The sequence below is a fragment of the Charadrius vociferus genome, unplaced genomic scaffold, assembly GCF_000708025.1.
Source record: "Charadrius vociferus isolate BGI_N301 unplaced genomic scaffold, ASM70802v2 scaffold655, whole genome shotgun sequence".
Taxonomy (NCBI): Eukaryota; Metazoa; Chordata; class Aves; order Charadriiformes; family Charadriidae; genus Charadrius; species Charadrius vociferus.
Window position 1 is genome coordinate 1,100,622 of NW_009648330.1, and position 21,170 is coordinate 1,121,791.

At 40.3% G+C, this 21,170-nt stretch overlaps 1 protein-coding gene across 1 annotated transcript in view; it reads right to left on the reverse strand.

The window, feature by feature from the left end:
* Nucleotides 1–11,243: 11,243 nt before the first annotated feature.
* ZCCHC24 (zinc finger, CCHC domain containing 24) overlaps nucleotides 11,244–21,170 on the reverse strand; it is a 115,028-nt gene continuing 105,101 nt past the window's right edge. Inside the window, exon 5 of the mRNA XM_009884570.1 lies at nucleotides 11,244–11,880. Coding sequence (XP_009882872.1) covers nucleotides 11,767–11,880 — 114 coding nt within the window. The 3' untranslated portion in view covers nucleotides 11,244–11,766. The remainder of the gene's footprint in view (nucleotides 11,881–21,170) is intronic.

Genomic DNA, 21,170 nt, shown 5'->3' on the forward strand with positions numbered 1-21,170 from the left:
GTGTGTGGATGCGTTTAAAATAACTTTAAACACAGCTAATTAGGACCAGCTTTTCAAATAATAGTATCTGCAATGAGTTAAAAAAAAAAAGGATACCAAACTAGCTACAGTAGTGCAATATTCACTTGTAGACTACAAATTACAGTGATGTTTCAATTAGTTTCCTACCAATTAGCACACCGAGCGTAAGCGTAGGTGAGTTGCAAGGTTTTCTTCCAAAGAATGAATGCCGGGGAATTAACGGATGTTTCCCTGGGCACATCTGGCCGAGCCTGCCCCAAGACCAGTCAGATGCCTGATGGGCACCATGCAAGTGTTTCCGTACATACAGGGCTAAAAGTGTGTTTACATTCATATAGTGCAGCTCCTACTGTCACACAAAAATAGTCCTCTCAGACCAGCCCAACGATCAGACCACCACCTGCTCCGCGATCTTCTTCCCTACAACAGCTTACTGAGGGAAAGGTGTTAAACATCGGCAATCAGCCTTCTGTTGGTGTCGTCCCTTGCTTCTGGCTGCTTCTGTGCCTTGGGACTTCCCAAGTTGGTTGCAGCTTCGTGGTTAATAACCTTTGCAGGATTTTTAACTTCTGGGTTTTTTTTAAGGTAGTTTTGTAATTGGTTTTGATCTTATTTGTTCTTTTGACAGCTAGACTATCCCATGACTATGAATTTCGGTCTCACATGTGAAAAGTTTGTTTTGATTATGTTACCTCAGATAATTTGCTCCCAAATTCCCTGCTTCTAGAAGGAAAGCATTGTAGAAGCAATGCATATTTCCTCCCTTCTTTGTGTCATTTGTTATGTTATAGGCCACTGTCACATCTGCCCTCAGTGATCTGTTTTCCAGGAGATGGAGGCCCAGTGAGTTCACAGAGTCTCTTTTTGCAGGGAAACTATTCCTTTCCTTTCATCATTCCTGATTTTTTTGACTTCTGTTTTATCCTTATAGAATGACAAGGATCATATAATGATGTTTTCTCTTTGGTTTCCTGTCCTGACTTCCAAATCCTCTATTTGCCTCTCTTTTTTTTAAACTCTTATGATCTTTGAGTTGAATTATGCAAAATAGCACCATGCACTTATTCCTCACTGTTACTAGCTGATTTAAAATCCATTCTTGAATATGCACCATTTGGGGTGTCTTTCCAATTGTGCATTATTTGTATTTAACAACGCCAAATTCCCGCTGCTAAATTAACAGCCCATCGCTGAGCATCGAGGACTCTGTCAGCCACTACTCATGGCTGGTTTGGCTTTTACTGCTCTGACTGGGTGAATTGCCGTTGACCTCCGTATGGAAGAGTAGCTTATTGAAGTTGGTTCAGTTCCTTCAAATCCTGAAAGCTGTTGGTGCGAGTGAGTGCTGGTTGTTTTTATTTAACTGGGTCACTTTTACCTCAGTTTAATTAAAGCAATGCAAACACATGGAGTAGCCAAATGGCCAAAGAGGTAACCACACCTCCAACCAGGTAGCTGGGCAAGGTATTATGTGATATGTGCAATCACTGTGCTTTCAAAAATTGTCCAAGACACTCAGAAACTTTAGCAGGGCATGCTGGAAAGCGGTTTGAATTGGTTCACTACAATGCACTTTATTCAAATTTCTGTCCACCAAAGCTTACTTTTGTGTATTTCCTTGATGAAATTTCCACAGCTGCCTAAGACTTAACTCTGTTGAGATTTCAGTTACTGTGAACATTAAAATGAGAGCTATTTGCCTCTCCTAGATGTGAATTGAGCTGTCCTTCACCTCCCAGCCGCCCACAAGGATTCCTGTTGGTGGCACTGATGTCTTTGAGCTCCTTATGCCACACTCTGGAGAAGGGTTATTTGGTTTTGGGCTGCAGCAGGCACCACTAGGAGGGAAGCACCTGCACCTGAGGAGAAGTCTGTTCCCCCCCACCTCCCTGCAGCTGGGCAGCACAGCTGGAGCCCCCAGAAATCAGGGCCACAGCCAATATAAGAGAGGTGGAGGGCAATAAGGCCCTTTCTAGGGACTGTGGGTGTCAGATCTCTGAATTTCTACCTGAAGGTACTCAATACATGTATTTTATTATTTTTTTTTTCTTAAGCCAGTGGTATCTGTCTGTTTATTACTGTCTTATTTGCAAACAGTGAGTTTTGAAGTCTTCCTTCCTGTTATTCCTGCAGTGTTTTCTGCATTGTTACTTCTTCCCTAAGCTTTGCTGGCTGGGATCAAATGAAGCATAAGTTTGTCAGGCTCCTTGGAAGTCCATTGAGTTGTACCTTTTTGTTATGTTGCAAAACTAAGGAAATCTTCTGAAAAGCTGGCTGGAGTTAGGGTTCCCATACCTGCTGCTTAGATGTGTTCAGAAATTGTGTAAGAGAAAGCTTTCTTGTGGTGTTGAGACATTCTAGTTTCTGGTGAGAAGGGAGGCTGGAGTACAAAATAAAATAAAATCTTTGGCCCGCACCCTACTCCACTTAAAGCATCTATAAAGTTTTTGGCTATGATTTGCTTTCCCTGTAGGCATGGGTTTTGGTTGGGTTAGCTGGGCATGCCATTTCTAACTTTTATTTTTTTTAAAAAAAAAAAGGGAAAAAAGTCAATGAGTGCTGCATTTTTATTTAGTGCAGTTCATGGCATAGAAGCAAAGCTTCCAAAGAATGCCCAGGCTTGCTGCTGCCTCTGTGGTCTTCTCACGGGCCACAGAGCTGTATACCTGGGTAGGGCTCTTGGACAGGGGTGGCTGATGGTGCTCTGTTCTCTTGCAGAGTAGTGTTGGCTGTCTCTGCTCACCTCGGCTGCAAATCAGGCATGTTCTAACTCTTCGTGAACGCAGCTGCCACTGCTTCAGTTTTGGCCCTTCGGAAAAAGACCTGATAAATGCTGACTGAGGTAGGTGTTTCTGAGCATGTTCAGATACTAAAAATATCTCCTGGAGTTTGTGAAAGGATTGTGAGATGTATTTATCTATGTTGTTTGAATGCGGTTTACCACTTTTGGTAGGCTGTATTAAGACCAATTTTCTGTCTTTTCTTATTGTCTGAAGTATTTTTGAGATGGGGATGGTGAGGAAGAGCGATTGCACTGCTGACAGTAAACCAGAAGTGCTCGGTGAGTAGGCAGGGGCACAATAGCTCGGGTTATGGAGACAGGAGTCTGCAAACGATCTGTTTCTCCGAGTTGGGGAGGTGAATACCAGGGAAAAGCAAAGCTGAATATTGTATTCTGTTTTTTCAGGAGCACAAATAATTATGTATTATGTCCTTCTCAGGAGTAAGGATTTTATATGTTCTTCCAGTTAGGAGGTTTCTTTAGTTCTTGATCTCTTAGTGGCAAGACCTGACAGTTAACATTCCGTGCTCAGTGTTTCATGTTCCTCTCCTGCCAACGTTTCTTGTGTATGTCCTTCTTCAGAGGGATGTGGAGAAAGAAGGCGCCTTTTTAACTTATTTGACTTGTGTTACATGGTAGTGAATGATCTATGTATGGGGGCCCTGAGTAAGACTACACAAGTGTAACGCGCAGAATGTCTGTCCTCCCTAGTTGGGATTGAAGGTGTAGTTCATCTGCCTGCTGATATACTGGGAGGACCTGAGATGGGGCTTTTGATATGGTGTGACTAACGTTAAAAAACCAGTAACCTTGGTGTACTGTTTAAATTGTTTTTCCCTGAAGAATAATGAAACAGCTTTTTATTTCAAAGTATCAATGTTATATGAAAGCTCTGTTATGAAATCCCTATGACTTTTCTTAAAGTGGGAGTTATTTGGTTCTTCTGTTACGAGCAGGGTGTTGCATCGTCTCCTGACCTTATTCACATGGAGCAGGAAGGTGAAGCGCTTGGCAATGAAAAATGAGGGAAAAGCAGTTCCATCATTTTTGTTGATGCCATCTTGTTTGTGTTTATTTTTGTTTTAAATAGGAAAAAGTTCTTTCTTTCAGGCATCATAGAAAATGTAGTAGTAGGGAGCTAGGACTTTGCAGTTGGTCCACTCAGTGGTTTTTCTGGTCTCGGTGCAGTAAATCTGAGGCGTTGGTGTATGGGGAGCCCCCAGTTCTCCTGGTGGAAAGCTTGGCTTTGTGGCTCATGTTTGCTATGGGAACAGTACTATTGGTGAGCTTTACACTGAAGAACAGTATGCTTCAGTTTTCAAACAATAATTTACCAGCTAGCTCCAAATACGCGCTTTTCCTTTCTACGGGGCTCAGCTAGGTGGATGTCTTTCATTTGATGACACAGTCACTTTTTTCCCAGTTCTCCTGGTGGAAAGCTTGGCATGGCCAACATCCCCCCCTGCCCCCCGCACGTACATGCACCCGTGTGTGAGTTCTTGCTCTCTCATGCAGACTGAATGAGAACTCAAATCTTCCAAGAAATCAGGCTTTCTATATAATACAAATAGTGTCACCATGATATAGAGCTCCAAATATCAAATATGTACTGTGTTTGTAGGGAGGATCAGGCCTAGAAGATCTGTGTGCTGGTGTATCCATTAAAAATCTTTTGTTTTAAATAAAGGGGATCCCTTGTGTTAGAGGCAGGATATCTAAACTCCAAAGTTAATTTCATGATAACCTTATTTTAACTTCCAATCACAACAGTATTGGCAGTCTCAATAGGAAAACTGCTTGCCATTGAACTTTGATTTGGGACGTAAGAAGAGCATTGCTAATAAGCAATGAGCATTTAGCAGGTCTAGTTCTTGCCAATTTCTAGTCTTCACAAAGAATGAATTAGATCCCACCCCATAAATTTTAAGTGATATAGCTTAATGACTTCTAAAAATTATGAATGTTATTTTTCATGGTAGCAACATTCTGGCACCTAAGGTTTCCTATCCAACTATTAAGGACAGAAGTATACTTTGATTATAGCAGGTTTTTCCTTCAGAAAAATGCTAGATAATATTGGGCTGTTAAAACCCCAAGAGCCAGCGCAGTTAACCCAAGCTGTTCCACCAGCAGAGGAGACTTTGGGTGAAGCGCTCTCACCCAGGACGTGACCAGGCTTGTTGCAGATCAGACTTAGCTGCAGCGGAAAAACCTTGTCCTCACGTGGTCTGGGTCATGGTTATGCTGGGACATGTTTGCACCGCAGACACCAGGCTGCGGCTGGCCAGTCCGTACCCGGGAACCCAATGCAGCCGATCGTAAAACTTCAAAGGAAGGAAGTCTCAAGAAAAGGATACCACTCTCTCGCTGTTTTGTTCTTTTTTTTTTTTTGCAGTACTTTAATACAGCATTAAAATGCTAGAATACTAGAGGAAAGCTGTATACTATCCAGCAAATAAGGCACATGTCGGAATGCCATTTTATGGACAATCCACAACAGAGGTTTTACAGTCTCTTTAGCGACACAGCAACCAGATGAGCAAGCTGTCATCTTGACTGCTGATGCAGAACTGGTACCTCTGAGGCCTTTGTCCATAGGTTTTGTTTGTTTGTTTTAGCTGTACAAGCTTATTAACAGTTACAGAAAAAGAAATTATACAAATCATCAACTGAATCTGACAAGGTCAGTGGGTACAGCTAAACAAATGTAATAATAATTAGGTTAATTTTTTAAAGCTGAAGAAATTCATAAGATACAGTGTTAGTTTTAGCACTAGTACACAACGCAGTGAGTGCTGTACTAAATAACCTTTTAAAGGAAACAAGAATCCAGTACAGGGTTGGGCAGACCTCCCATTTTAGCACGGTAAAATATCAAACTAAAAACCCAATCCTTCATAATATAATCAAACTACATGAAATGTAAAGTGTAAAAATGCTTCAAATACGTGCACATGCATATTCTATATTGCTATGAGTTCTAATTAAAATAAACATAAACCCTACAATAATCTACTTCAATCTTTTTCTCTTACATCCTTCGATTGATATTATTGCTGTAGCCGATACTGCATAGCTGAGCTCACAGTCTGCAAAGAGTTGTGAAAGTCAAGTTGTCAAACAGTGTCCCGACCAACTCTCTTCCCCTCTGGTTATGGGAAAGGAGAGAACCACCATTTGAAACCCAACACTTGTGCTTCGGAGTTTCTGAAAGCCGAGTCTCGACGGTGCTTTCAGCATCTTCTCTGTCTCTCACAAGGCCATAAAGTGACAGTATACTGTTATTTGCTCCTCACTTGCTATATGTCTAGTGATAGCTTTTTCTAGCAATCCTTCCCCAAATACACATAAATAAACTGTATAAGCATTTTCATATAAGTCTAAGCACTTGAATAATATATTGGTTACTTAATACTGATATTTTCATCCAAGGATAACAAAAACAATATGGCTTAAAGAATTGCAAGGGTTTTTGTCAGAATTATGTACCAACTTTCATATAATATTTTATGTAGACAATATTTCCTTCTTAATGTAGTTCTGTTGCATACTTTATACAGACAAAAGCATTGTAAAAAAAAAAAAAGTAAATTACTTCCATAAATATTTTCTTGAGGATACATCCTTAGTTCTGCAAAATACTTAAGAAAACTCTTACCTCTGTTAGTATCCTAGTTGAGAGGAAGGCCCTTCTGAAAGCTTCCAAATTGTAAAAACGTTTCCCCAAAAAACAAACAATACTTTTTTAAAAAGGCCCTCAAATATATACAAAAAAGTTACTGCAAAGAGTTTCCAGATAAGATAACAATTCAGTATTACAAGAAATATTTGTAACCATTCAAAAATTTTAACATCTAAAAAGGTTTCCAAAATACACACATAGTATTAAAAAAAAATTGAAAGAAACTCTATGTCAAGTATAACTCAAGATAAATACACATCTGCAAGTAAAACTGTAAAATACTTCATACAGGGGTAAACATTTATATCAATCATCTATAGCTAGTAACTGCACACGATTGTCCCTTTGAAATTCATCCTAGAAACACAAACCATCATCCCTATATCTAAGACCTCAAACAGCCCTCTGAGCACTTCAGCGATATAGCAAACTGAATGGACAGCAGTGGTTTTGCAGATAGGAAAGAGATATGCGTTGAAGCCCAATCAGGAGAGGAGTCATACCTTAAAGAATGATATCTGTATGGGGATAGTTCTGTCGCATATTAAAATATGTTGGCAAAGGCAAGTGAAAATGTATGTCAATTCACTTAACTTGAAAACCACATGTTGATGATTTATTGCATGCTGTTCAGTGGACAACTCTTAGGGTCCGTACTAGGAAAAAATATTCTACGTGACTGCAGGACAAAGAGAACTAATCTATTAAGTCTGACATTTCCAAAAGCTGTTAACTTTCAAAGTTTTAAGTAGTTTTATTTTTGGAATAACTGCTAGAGCGTCACAGGTATGCAACCCATGTATAATCTAAATTTCACGTTACACAAAAAGGAAAAATATAGAGAATACTTCTCGGTATAAGGCTTCTCTCAGACGTATGAAACTTCACATTTTTAGTTTACAAACTAAGTCCCATATAATGGGGAACTTCAAAATACACCTATTTTCAGAAATAATATATACTCTTGTGTATTTATCTGAAATTAAAAAGCATCTTTGAGACAAAAAGGCCTCAAACTTTGCTTGTGTGGCATCGTTTTATGTTTGTGGTAGCAGCAGTAGAAACTGGCTAAAATGGGGCCATCCTTTCAGCTACAGGGATTTTGCTTCATCACCATTAAATGAAGTATTTGTAACAACTTAATTGGAGCTGCATCAAGTTAAAGCAGCTAAAAACCGACACCACACGTTTCAAATCTCTGATACTTTTCTCCAGAGCAGTGCCAATGCCAAGGACAAATTCTGTGTGAAATGTTCTGACCAACTGAGGAAACAAATCGTGTTTAGGATTTTTTTTTTTTTGAGGAATAAATGAAAGCTTAAAAATCTCCAAAGAGGTGGGGGGGAAAGAGGAAAAAAAACCCCACAACCCACACCCAAAGCATGCTGGATGGATTGGTAGGCCGGCAACTGCAAGCATCTGAGGTTAAAAATTGTTCTGCCAAATAAATGCACAGAGCCAAATTTCTATAAGGCGCACCCCCAGAGAGTAGTCCATTTAGGGAGGCATGTGTTGATTTTAAACTCTTTTTACTGATGCCTGCTTTGCTTCTGGTTAGACTGTCTAAAAATGCATTAAAGGATTACTAGCTGATGTTCTAAATGCAGAGCTGGTTAAAGAAAACACCAGAAAACATTCAGGAAAAATTTAAGATGTAAATCAACTCATCCTCTTTCTGTGAAAAAAAAAAAAAATCTGATTTTGTAAATTCTTTTCCAATTTGGAAAGAATTAGTTAGGTCTATAGGTGAATTACCTTTGGGGTGGAAAAAAAAATAAATTCCATTTTGTAGTAATCTTTTTTTTTTTCTTTGAAATAAAATCCAGAAATTTCCCTCTGCGCCATTAACTAAAAGCCAATAGTCATAAGCTATTGTACATTACTGATGTGGATGTGTTTTTCCAGCAACCCACAGACTATATACAGAACAGCGTGGAGCAAATGCCCGGGGCAGAACACTACAATCCTACAAGCAAACCTCACACAGGGAAGGACAGAGGAACATGAGCTTGGCGCTGCAGCCTTCCCCAGGCACCAGCTCGTTAGGGAGACAGGCTTCAGCCCTGTGCAGTGAGGACAGAAAACAAGGGGATGCCCCACAGGGCTGGGGGGAAGCCGGAGTTCAGCCCCACGGCTGCAGGGGAGGGGGGTTGTGGCTGCTCCCTGGGGACTTCCAGTCTCTGTCTCTCTCCCCACCCTATTTTTGGCAGGGATGGCAAGGCAAGCAGGCTGCTTCCAGCCCTGGGGGTGTCCAGGGCCTGATCGCAACCGCATCGCGCACCGGGACGGATTTGCGGTCTCTGAGTTAGGCAGTACAAACTACGGCAGTGTTGCTTCTTGCTTTTCCACATGTTTTGTTCTTTCTCTGCTTTTCCCCAACGTGAGTGCAGGGGAAAAATCTGTTCTCCTCTTTATTTCAAATATGCTAAATATTACTTAAATACTTTATTCGTCTGCTGCCTAGGAAAATATCAATGATATAAATATTGAACTTTTGTAAGTATGCTCTTAAAAATTATTATTCTACACCTATAGACATGAATTGCGTTAAAGTAGATCACGTGTATTTTTAGCACAACCTAAAAATCCATAAGCTAAAGGCATTGCCATGCAGTGTTGAATCTGGATAAACAATTTTTAACAGGGCACTGTCATGAAAAGAGCAACAGTTGCATATAAAGGTATCTTTTAGTTGGCTTTGTTCAGAACCTGGTGGTGTGCTTTGTACTGATGTAGCTACGTCAAGGGATGCGCTAGTTTACTGATCTAGTGGTTATCATAAGATGGAAATTATTTCAACAAAGAAAAAATGGTTGATAGCAACATCTTAGTTTCAGGGAGAAAAGAAAATAACATTTTCCCTTATCTTCGTTTAAGGGGGTTTCTCTACATGTCCTTTAGCTGGATGTGAAGCATCAAGGCGGTTTTTTTGTTCATGTGCTCTGGTAGATCTGGTTTAGCATGCGGCTCTTTCGATATTACTTGTGCTTAAAACAAAATGCTAAGATTGATACTAGAGGGCAGACTTTGAAAATCCACCCCTACAATTGCCTGTGCATTTTCTTATTCTTATTTGTATGGGCAGATTAGTATCTTTGTTTAGAGAACTTCTCTATGGTAATTTCTGAGTCTGTGCAAAAGAATGTTTCCGTTTGAAAATGCTAAAGCTGCATATCTTCACTGAGGCAACCAAACCGTTATTAGTGTTAACTTTCAATAATATTATTTTCAGCTATCTTAGTTGATGGAATTGCCAACTGGGCTAAACTAGTTTCAAAGTGATTAATTTAGTTACTACTATTTTAGCATTACATAGCACTTTTCATCCAGTGATGCCAAAACACTTATAGATACTAAGTAAGCCTCACAACTCTCCTGTGAGGTAGGTATACTAAATTATTATTATCCCCATTTTGCAGATGGGGAAACTGAGGTCCAGAAGGATCTTGTGACTTGCCCAAAATCAGGGAGCTAATGGGAGACCTGTGGTCAGAAGCCAGGAGTCCCAATGTTTATCCATTGCTCCGACCAGTAGGCTGGGTCACTTGGGCTACCCATAAATAATGGAGTTTGTGCGATATGTACATGACGCTATCACCAGAATAAGCAGAAACAATTTTGCCCAGCTTATAGCAAAGCAGGCAAATGGCAAATGTTTCACCCCTAGAGCAAATTTGTAAAGCGCTTCACATTTCCTATACGAATGCTTACTGTAAGTTTTCAATTTGCTTTACAAGAGCTTGACTGTACATACTGGTAACATCCTGCTCTAACTTGGCATAAACCCCCCTCTATCTTAGCGTTATGGAATTAATCTTCAAAACAAATTTAATTCACATCAAGTTATTTAAGATTTAAAGTGTTTCCACTAAGTATCATTCACACAAATCAATGCCTCTAAAGGAAACTTCAGAAAAATAGAAATCGTTGATTAAAAAAAACAACCAAATAAACACTATCCCTTTTTTAGTGAATAATGCAAGTGAATTGCTTGTTGTGTCCTATTGCCAATGTACTCTTATGTAGACATACAAACAAGATACTGTCTCGAGGTACTTTCAGTTCATGCTATTTCCCAATCCCTGATGAGATACTTCTTTGCAGCAGGATGCCCCTGCGCAAAGTTTTACCTGAAATGGGACAACAAAGTATAACTCCTACATTTCTCCTCAGGTATGTAGGTGTTTCAGGAAGACATAAAGAGGGAAGGCTATATAGAGTGTTCTTCATGCCTCAAAACACTCCTATGGCTAACAAGTTTTATAATATAACAAATTTGTACAGTAGAAAACAGGACATAAAAATATTTCCAGAAAGTGGCTTTAATACTATTATAAATAGTAGGTTTGGCTAGTCTTTCAATTAAGGGTTTTGGGGACAGTTTAAAGTTTTCTTGTCCCCTCCTTATTCACAGTAAATTTAGTGTGCTTGTGGCTTAATGAACAGCCCATACACATACAGGGACCATTTCAGCGGGATTATATGACAAGAGAAGGATCTGTTAGTAGCACAAGCAAGCCAATTTTGTCTCCTCCAAAAACTTCTTGGAATCCTTCCTGATGCTCTGGGTCCCATTATGGTATTCCCTTTCTACCCAACCCACACCCTCAAACAATTATTCACTTTTTTTTTGCCACATCCTGCAAAAATTATTTTGCCTAAGCCCTGCCCAAGCGATAGTAACAAATAGAAAAAGTCCAAGAAAGCAGCAGTGCAAAACTCTCAGACTTTTTAAAACTGGGATAAAAAAAAATAATCTTCCTTCTTTTATGCTGTGGCTTGTTTCATCTTCCTTTGTCTTGTCATATAATAAGAATAACGTTCATATTGTGGTTGAGTGCTTACAGTTAGTGGCCCCGCAGTTATTTAACCTCTGCAAAAGCCATATGTATAACATCTATTCCTTGTGAATATTATACCTTGCCTATTGAATAGTACTTCATTTCACCTGGCCGTGATATAGGGTCTGTGTAAACAATCAGCAGAACCTGCAACCATGGTTCTGTTGTGAACACTGTCAGTAACGCTTTATGGATGTGTTGTACATATATATAAATTTATATATATATGCATGTATACAGATCAGTCCTGTAAATACCTGTTGCATGCATGTGCACGCGCAGGAGAAATGTTACATTCTATTAATGGTAAGGCATATTATTAGATAGGCAATATTGGCAATTATTTTAGCTTTTATCTTGATTTGTTGTGTTGCTGTTGATCACGTGCTGCCAGAGGATCTTTAAGGATGATGGGGATGGGAAGAGGCCACTTCGAAGGTTTATTGCACACGGCGGCAGTAGTAGCCCAAAACTTTGCACTTCTCACACAGATGCTGGGGATGCTCTTTGCTCTGATCAGAAACATCCAGGCCATCCGGCTTTTCCAGGGGTCTCTGCAGTGAAGGGAAGGAAATCAGATTAAATCCAAGGTTTTGTCACTGTTACTCTTTCCTATGCCTGTGAAGCCTGCTTTTATGCTTTACTGAGCTTTCTCCCAGTGATTATAAAGGTACTGTGTTTCTTTCCTGAAGGGATGAAATAGTTTTTCAGCTCTGCGTTGGTTCGGAGTGGCCTCGCAACTGAACGCCATTCCTCTTCTTAAAGGTGGTGGTAACTTTGTTGTAGACAAATTACTAAAAGACTGAATTGAGGACTATATTTATAAAAGCAGTAACACAGAAGAGTTTATTCTCTTGGCTCCAGTAAACTGAGATGTCCCAAAGGCATTAACACCTCAAGCATGGGAATCCCATTACCCAGCAATGCCAGCAGGGGTTACCAATGTTAGAATTAGCTGCTACAACAAGAAAACTGTCTTAACCATGCACAGATATTACATAGCTAAATGAGGTTTTCCCAGTACTCAGTCCCATATTTCTGAGGCTGAAATTTTTGAAGTAGAGCAGCTGCAAAGCTATTAATCAAAAAAACCCAACAACCAAAATCCCACAAAAAACCCACCCCAAACCAAAACCCCCAGCCTCACAACACAACCCTTTGCCCTGAACTTGAGTGATAAATTGACTATGTATTTTTAATAATATTTGTGCAATCATAGGGTTGGAGGCATATTTGGCTAAACAAGGGAACGAAACTGCTTTGTTTTTAGTAGATCTTTGTTCTTTAGTTTTCCATGACATACAAGGGTTTCACAATCATTCTGAAAATAAACCACCTATGTTAAATATTGCCATAAGTTTGTTTGGAAAGTCTAATAGTTAGAGAGGTGATAGAGATGTGAGGTAGAATATCATAAAGTACACCATTTGTTTGAAAAAACCCAACAAAATTCCCTAACCTGTAATTTCTCTGTTTTTGTGAAATGTACCTGAAAGAGTATTTCATTGCACAGTGCCTTCCCATGAAGACAGTGGTCGTTCCATGGGACTGTGGCAGAGACAGCACATGGTGTGAATTCTGAAAACAACCCATAAGCTTCTCACTGTTCTCACAGGGATACTAGGCTCTTGCTTATCTCTTCAAAATACGAAGCAGAGGGTGGATAAATATAAATTACAAAATTATGGCCGTTTATCTTTTCACACCTTTCCTAAATCCTAAAGGCTTTCCTTTAGCTGTAAAATCTTAAAGTGCACCTGATGATCTAAGTTTTCGTTTATAAGTTCTTCCTTCCAAAGCCACCCACCTGAGACCCTGTGGATAAGAAGAAAAGAGAGACTCCAAGCTTGCTTTTTTTGGCTATGTAGCACTGCAAGAACAGCTCATAATCCAGAGAACAGAAGAGTTTATTAGCTCTAAGTAGCTAAAACGAGACAAAATATATTCTATTATCCTGAACAAACAATTTCTGTGAATTTTTGCTTGGTTGTATTGGATTATAAGTGCAACACTCTTAGTATATTGCATGGCTAGTAAAAACAATGTATGGGAGTAATTCAGTGGTGATGGTTCGTTACTGATTCAATGCTCTTATCCATATTTCCTGAAGTTTTGTCTGTCCTGGCCCATATATTACATGTCTTTGAGTTTAACTTCATTTACAATTTAATTGCAAATTGGATTTCCTGCATCAGGTAGGGGATAAGGAATGTAGATGGACCCCACATCTCCTCTAAATCCTTTAACCTCCCCCTGCAACCCCACTGAGCTTTGGATGACTTGCTGGGAAGTCAGTATGTTAGGATTTGAGATCAAAACCAGCAATTCTCTTTCTGGGCTTGCAACCCAACCACTAGTGCAGGCAGTGCTTCTGCCAGAGCACAGACAAGTTTATTTGATCAGAAATACTGCCCTTCCACCTCTTCTGCCATTTATTCCACCAACATCTGCCCACAAATTGTCTTCAAGAACTTGCATTACATAAATGCAGTCAAAGATGATGCTCACGTTCAGGAATCCCAGGAGTTAATTTATGTTCCTCAACAGAGAATTTGAGAGTTTTGAAATGCTACACTTAGAACAGGCTATTTGACTCAGCTCTGATTGCTTCTACATGCTAGCTGTGCTCTGATTAAAGAGAAAAAATACAGCAGTTATCATGTTTATTGATATAAGCCAGATTTTTTTTTAATACGCAAGGCCTTGGGAATAATTTTTCCTGGAAATAGTGCAAAGGACATTGGGAATGCCTTGAAGTGCCAAGAGTTTTTGGACGGTTTTCAGAAACAATAGCTCTCCGTGGTTTGCTTTCCCCCTGCGTTGATTGAGCTCAGCTTTTTGGCCTGCAAAGCATTTCGATTTCAGAAATGTTATTGTTACCAGCGTGTTACGACACAGGCTGGGGAGAGAGGGGTTACAAACGCAGGAAAGCAGGTTGCCAAGGGCCAGCTGGAAGAAGAGGCGCTGAGCGGAGCCTGGTTTCTGGTGAGGCGGTGGAGGGCCGAGGCTTCGAAACTGGTACTGTGCTTGCGTGGTTTGTGTCCCAAGAACACTGCGATCCAACTTTTGCATAAAATGAAGTCCCAGCTTATCTCCGTTTGCTGTTTTCTCTTTATGAATTTCTCGTAAGGCAAAAAAAACCCCACCCTTTAAACACCCTGAGAAGCAACTATTCTTGTCCTGCTGCTGTTTGTCTGTTTCTAATTGCGAAGGGCTTTAAAGTAACAACCTTTCACCCTTGCAACCTTTCTTACGCCATGCTAAAAGGGCAGGACACTAGACAGCGCAAGAGCTGCGTGTCCATCAAGGTTTGGACTTCCTTGGCACCTTGGAGAATTCTCACCAGCTTTGGCGTGGTGGAAGCAGACGGGAAGGAGAAGATGCCGACGCAAGAGGGGTGCGATAGGGTCAGGCTGCCGCACACTGTGTGTTAGTTTTGGGGATTGCCTGAATTGTGCAGGAGATGCGGATAGCTGAGGAGGCTGCAAGAGTTCTGTGCTGCTGCTGAGAGGCTGGTAGCGTGAAACTCAGCCATGCCTTTGGAGAGGGTGTGGAGAAGGGGATAGGCTATTTGGCTGAAAAAATAATTCCTTGCCTTAGAAAGAGGTGAAATGGAGCTTGTAAAACAACAGAAAATCCTGCTATGTTTCTCTGGGAAAGGTATGCCTTTTTCCATTAAATGGAGAGTTTAAATATAATACTTCAATTTTCACTGTCTTTTTCTAAATGCAAGCATCCAGGATTTAGCAGTCCATATTTTCAGTAAAAACTACAGGGATGGGCACTCTTACGTTCTTCATTTTTGTGCACCTTTCTTTAATTTTCTCCTGGTAGTTGCTGGGTGGAAATAATCTTGTGCAGCTCCACCAGGAAAGCATTTGATGGTAGTGACTGAAGCTGTTGCCTCAGGGAATGAAGCTGAAATAAATTTGAATTTCTATAGGAAATCCTGTCCTGTAAATTAACTTTTGATTGTGAACTATTGCTGTCCCAGTCTACATGTACTGAATGAACTCTACATTCCCCACAAGTCAGTTAAAAACCCCAAACCCTCAAAACAAAAAGCTTGCCCTTATGAAGTGTTAGGTGTCAGAGAAAATGTCATTAGGACACCCTTGAGGAGAACTGCTTCCACAAAGAAGCAGAATGGAATAATGTGGCTGCTTATGTTTGTATTTAGAAGACTGAATATTTATTTTTTTTTTCTGTAGAATGGAACAAATTGATTCTACCACTGATGGATAAAGGATTGCATCAAAATTCAAATGTAAGAAAACATTTATAATTTTCTGGAGTCATTACCTCAAGTCTTAAAGGAGCAAATAAGATGATTAAATGACAGATTAGATATCTGAATAGAAATGGATTCTACAACCATAACTGGCAGGATAATTGTGAGGTTAACAGTGTTAAGGAGCTATAGCTAGCTATGCTTCCCTCAAGACACACATGCTATCATGAATTCATAAATTTTTAGTCCAATAAAAAATTATGCACTGGGGAAAAAGGATGAAATGCAATGTGCATGCTTGAGGAGCAGACTTTCCGCTTTTCTGTCTGCCAGGGGGGAACAGGGATGTTAACGAGGCCCTCAATTGTTACTGTGGACCACGAGAGGCAGTGATAAGATGGTGGCAGAGAGAGCAAAGCAGCCTGTGTCAGCAGCATGCCTCTGGGACGGGCCAGATAGGAATTAATAACTGCATGAACTAAATGGTGAAAATCTCTTTTTAGAGGTCAGAGAAGCACCAGTCTGGGGTGATCTGTATTCCCACTGCTGGAGCACACAAGTGCGGGCATGCTGGGGAGAGTTTATTAAATCTAAAGAGTCAAAAGATCACACTTGTAGGCCTGAAACCTGAAAAGCTTATTGAGCCTCAGTGCTCAGACCCATCCTTCCCCACACTGAGAGAAGAGAGGTGGCTGTGGATGCACCCAGGTATGGGAATTGCGATGGGACCACTCCATTGCCCATGGAAGTAATAGCTTGGATATCATGAAGAATTTATTTACATACTGAATTATTTCCAGTCCAACATTAAATTCCTGACAGCTGGAAGAAAATAGTGTCCAAGAGGACAAGTCGGTCACCAGATGGCTGGTTCTGCACCAGCGCAACAGCTGTCATCACAAACAGCACTGGAGTTAGCCACAAAGTCAGAGAAGCAGCCTTGATAAGAGGCCAGCCAGGAAGCAGCCACAGGCACAGATGTTGCCGCTGTAGCGGGCAGGGGAAGAAAATGGGAATTCAAAGCTTGGCATCTGGGCTGTCACAGTGCCAAGAATGCCGGGGAATGGCTGTAAGGGCTGGCTCCATTGCTGGAGCAGGGTAAGAAGGAGCATAAACAACTACAAAATCCAAATTCCTTGGAAGAGTAAGAGGTAGGCTTAAGTCCCACATGAGACTTCTGTTTGTGTTTAGAGTAGCTAAACTAACTACCCAGAAAATGGCTTTTGAAATAGCCACAGAGCAGCTTTGTCAGGGTAGTTCTTTGGTCTCCTCTTTGTCAGTAAGCCTTGGGCTCAACTGGCCTCCAATTTTTGCCACATGTCCTGTCAGTTCCTGTAAGCACTCCCATGGGGAGGTTTACTGCTTGAGGGATGTGGTTGAAATGCAAAAGAAGGAACACAGTGGCAAAATTCAGTCATGAAAACAAAAATCCATGCAGTTCTTCCTTGGGACAAGGAGAGGTTTTGCAGCTCAGGTGTAAGAGCCACCTGATTCCCTCTGTGGATGAGTCAGGGAATGAATGGCAGCAGCCCTGCTATCAGATTCTTGTGTTACTTCTTGTAATACATCCTCCACCGTCTCTCTTAAATTCAGAGATTTAGAGCTGTATTTATAGAGCACTGAGGTATATACACAGCTGCAAAACTGCTGAGAAGACTTTTCCTGCCCCAGAGATATTAAAAGCTCATTCTCACAGATAGGGTACGTGGAGTAAGAGCGCAGGGGTGAATTGAGACATTCCTTGTGGGGAATTGGCACGGGATCGTTTCCTGGAGTGAAACGAGCCTCCAGGAATAAAGAGCAGGTGGCAGGGAAGTGTGGCTGCTCTCCTCTCCAGGGACCCACTAGCAAAAGGTATGCATAGGAAATCAAGATTTGAGCATAGCTGCACAAGCCATTCACAGACCCAGCATATGTGCTTGAATGGCTACCCCAGAGCTATCCAGAACGGAGATTATTATCTTCAGTACTCTGATATTATTGCCTGAGCCAGTTACATGGGAGTACTTGGGCATGAACCATCCCTTGTGAGACAACGTGGACAAGCCCCACATGACTGAAAACTTCACTGATTGAGGAAAGTAACTGGGGAAGATGAAGAGATAGACAGGAGAAGTGGAGAAAAGGGTGAGCCTGGGAATTGAGAATAAGCTCCTAATTCACTGCAATGAACGTCAAGCAATCCTGAATATAAGGATTTCATTTTTCTCTCCTAAATTGGACAAAAACATCCTAATGGCCAATATTCAAGATTATGTAGCAAAGCTTGGTGGCCCATGTGGTTATATTTCAGCTACTGAATAGACTCTACAGAGGCTGATCTATTTGGTGAGAAGCTGGGGAATGCAGAGATACTTAGTAATACCAGAGGATGGAAAAGTATCCTCAGAGGTGGTTGCTGTGTCTTGTCCTATATCCACACCTTCCTGTAAGTGTCCTCTACTGCCCAGGATCAGATGTGGACTTAAGGGAGTCTGATGTGATCTGTTATGAGTTTTCAGTCTGTGTGCACTATTGTGAATGAAGACTTTTATAATATGCTCTCACCAGGGAAATGTGGCACCTGACAGGTTTTAAAGACAGCCTGAGTTGTTTGCAGTTAAGTAATTTTTGTAGCTTTGGAGGCTCTTGTGACTGGACATATGGCTAGTTAATGTTGAGGAACCAACAGTGATTTGCGTCTGCTGATAAAATCTTCATTTTTTTTTTTTTTAAATAAAGCTAAACATAACTTCTTTATCCGTTAGGCTGCAATGATACGTTTACCAAACAGCAGGGCAAAGAGTAAGAAAAGGGGGTAATAAATTTCCAACACCTTGAAGAGAAGAAATATTGACAAAATTGAAGTAAAATAGTTTATTTCACTAGAGGCAAATAGTGTCTGAGCTAGAATGGAGGTCAAACTTCTGTCTGGCCAGTTCATTTAGGTTTTGTTAAATTTAAAAAAAAAAACCCCTCTTACGGATTAATTGTACTATGATCACATAGTGTGCTGACTTCGCGGTGAAAGGATAGATGCTACAATGCAATATTGATTTCTTTTTCTTGAATGGAGTTAAAATGGCACAAGAGAAATATGGCTTCTAGGCAAAGGCAGTGTCTTTTCTTAGGTGAATTGTTTAAGTTGGAAAAACTGTCAAATAGAAGATTCAGATGAGTGAAAATACTCTGTTCCCATATAACGAAGGCAATAGGAGTACATAATTAGCTGATGCACTAATGCCCGGAGAGGGGGGAAAGTGATTGCTAAAAACTTCTAGAAGTGCATAGGAACACAAACATGAGTGAGGACTCTCCTATAATAGGTGCCAACAAAGTAATCAAAATCTAAAGAATAAGTAGAATATATATAGAAAATGATAAGGTGGTGCAGCAGTGGTAATTAAAAGAACTACTACAACAATCTTACATGCACAATAAGATTTTTTTGTACTTTAACTCTCAAACTAGAAATATTAAACTTCTATTGAATGTCTTTTGCTGTGCTTTTACAAAATATAGTCATTAGTGTAAGAGCACTGGTGTCTGGGTAGAGCATATTTTAGAAAATGGTGCAGAATAACACCACACAGATCAATGTTGATAAATGTTTAGAGAGAGCCTGGTGTGGAGCTGGATGCTTGGACAAAAAACATGTATGGGTGAGCAAACACTAGGCTCTGTCAAGAAACAGCGCTGATCTCATGCAGCCTAAGTTAACTCTCCTTTGCTGCTGGCTCTGTGCATGAGCTGGTGCTGTTTTCTTTACTGTCTGGCTATTGCTGGTATGTTTAATCGGAAGCAGCACAGGGAACCTCTGGAAGAATGAAAAAGAATAGAATGACAATAGTAACACTGAGAAATAGAAGCTGATGGAGGTGAGGCAGAGACAACAGGATGTAAAATCTTTCAACTCAAAGTTTTAAGTTCAAATTTTGGGAAAGAGCACTAGTGACTGGCTGCAAGTTATTTATATCTTGAAGCCTAATTGAAATGCACTCTTGTCTTGAAGATCTCAAATAGCTGTAATACCTACTGGTGGGACATGAACACGTGGATAGATTAGAAGAGCAAAGCTCTTTCTCATCCTGAGTAATGGTCTCCTTAGGGAATGATGTGGAAACAGTGATGGGGGTCAGCTGTGGAAACCTGCACTGCACATGCTGTGTTTATTCCCTGGAAAACACCATGTATAAAGCTCCAAGGCAAGCACAGCTTACAGAAGCATTGCAGGCTGAAACCCTTCCACAGTATGTTTTTGACTTTAGTACTACTATGCAGATTAGAGTCCTCTAAACCTGCCACAAGGCGCAACTCTGCCCAAGGCACTACTTGCAAACCTTCTTTGCTGCAAAATATACATATTCCCAAGTCTATAATGCTGCTTGTATAGTGTAGATGGGATACCTCTTGAGCGATTTCTTGTGACTCTTTGAACAGTAACATAAATGGTGGAAAGAATTTAGAAGAGCAAGGTAAATATTTATAAACTTATGTTATAAATCAGTGGTCTTGTAATTTCTACCACCCTCAAGATTGTACTTTCATGCATGTGATAAATGACTTCATTGCTCAGCCTGGATTTTGGTGCAGTTGTCTACACAAGCTGTCTAAACAGAGGCAAGGAACCAGAGACCTTGGAAGCTTACAGATTGTTTCATGTAAGTTAGTGAAAGAAAATTGCTTAGCTTTCTTTCCATATATATGCTTCCACAAAAAAAAAAAAAAGAGGTCTTTGCTTTTTCTCACTTGCAATATAGTTTCCAGACACAGTTTTGTCAGGGAATTAGACTGCAGTTTCTAAAGATGACCTCTTATTTTCATGTTTGGAATCAGAGTGGCATTAGCGCAGAGAAAGAGGAATGGATCACATAATCTCAACTGGCCAACAGGAAAAAAAAAGATACTCACTGGCTTAGGCAGGGAATTGTACAAGTTCATTGTAAAGTAGAAAAACTCCCGTGATAGAAAAGGGATGATATTAGTGAAGTATGTCAAGTTTAAACCAAGTGTGACAGGCTTCAAACACAACATTTTAACTGCAATTCATATTGCCTCAAGGTACTAGCAACTGTAAAGCAATATTTTGGTTGCATATTGGAATACAATGTTGCTGTAGAGACTGAGCCAAATCTCACCCTTAGAATTAGATGAACATGCATATGTATACAATAGGAGAAAATATAGTTGACTTGATATTCTGGGGTGGATAAAGCTTAATAAACTTATTTGTATCTCTTCTTCCTGCTTGTTGCAATGGATTTCATTGTCTTTTCATCATAATAAAGTCACAGTATTTCCCTTCGGGATTTTTTTTCTTTCCTGACATCCTCCCCTCCAAAATCTCATGAAATGGTATGAAGTGTTCCTTATGAGCCCGTGGAAAGAGCTTTTTATATGAATTTTGCAAGCACTTAGGTAACTAATGAGACACTTAAGGTTCCTGATGGAATTTCCTTTGCACCTATTGCAAGTACATCTAAATGATCTGTCTATGGTTTACGCAGTCTCTCTGAGTGGGCAGCAGGTAACTTGACCCATGCACAGCTCTATTTATTACCAAGATTCAGCTAGGATGAATTATACCTGAGGCAAATCACACCTCCCTAACTCTCTTAAAATAATTGTCACCTT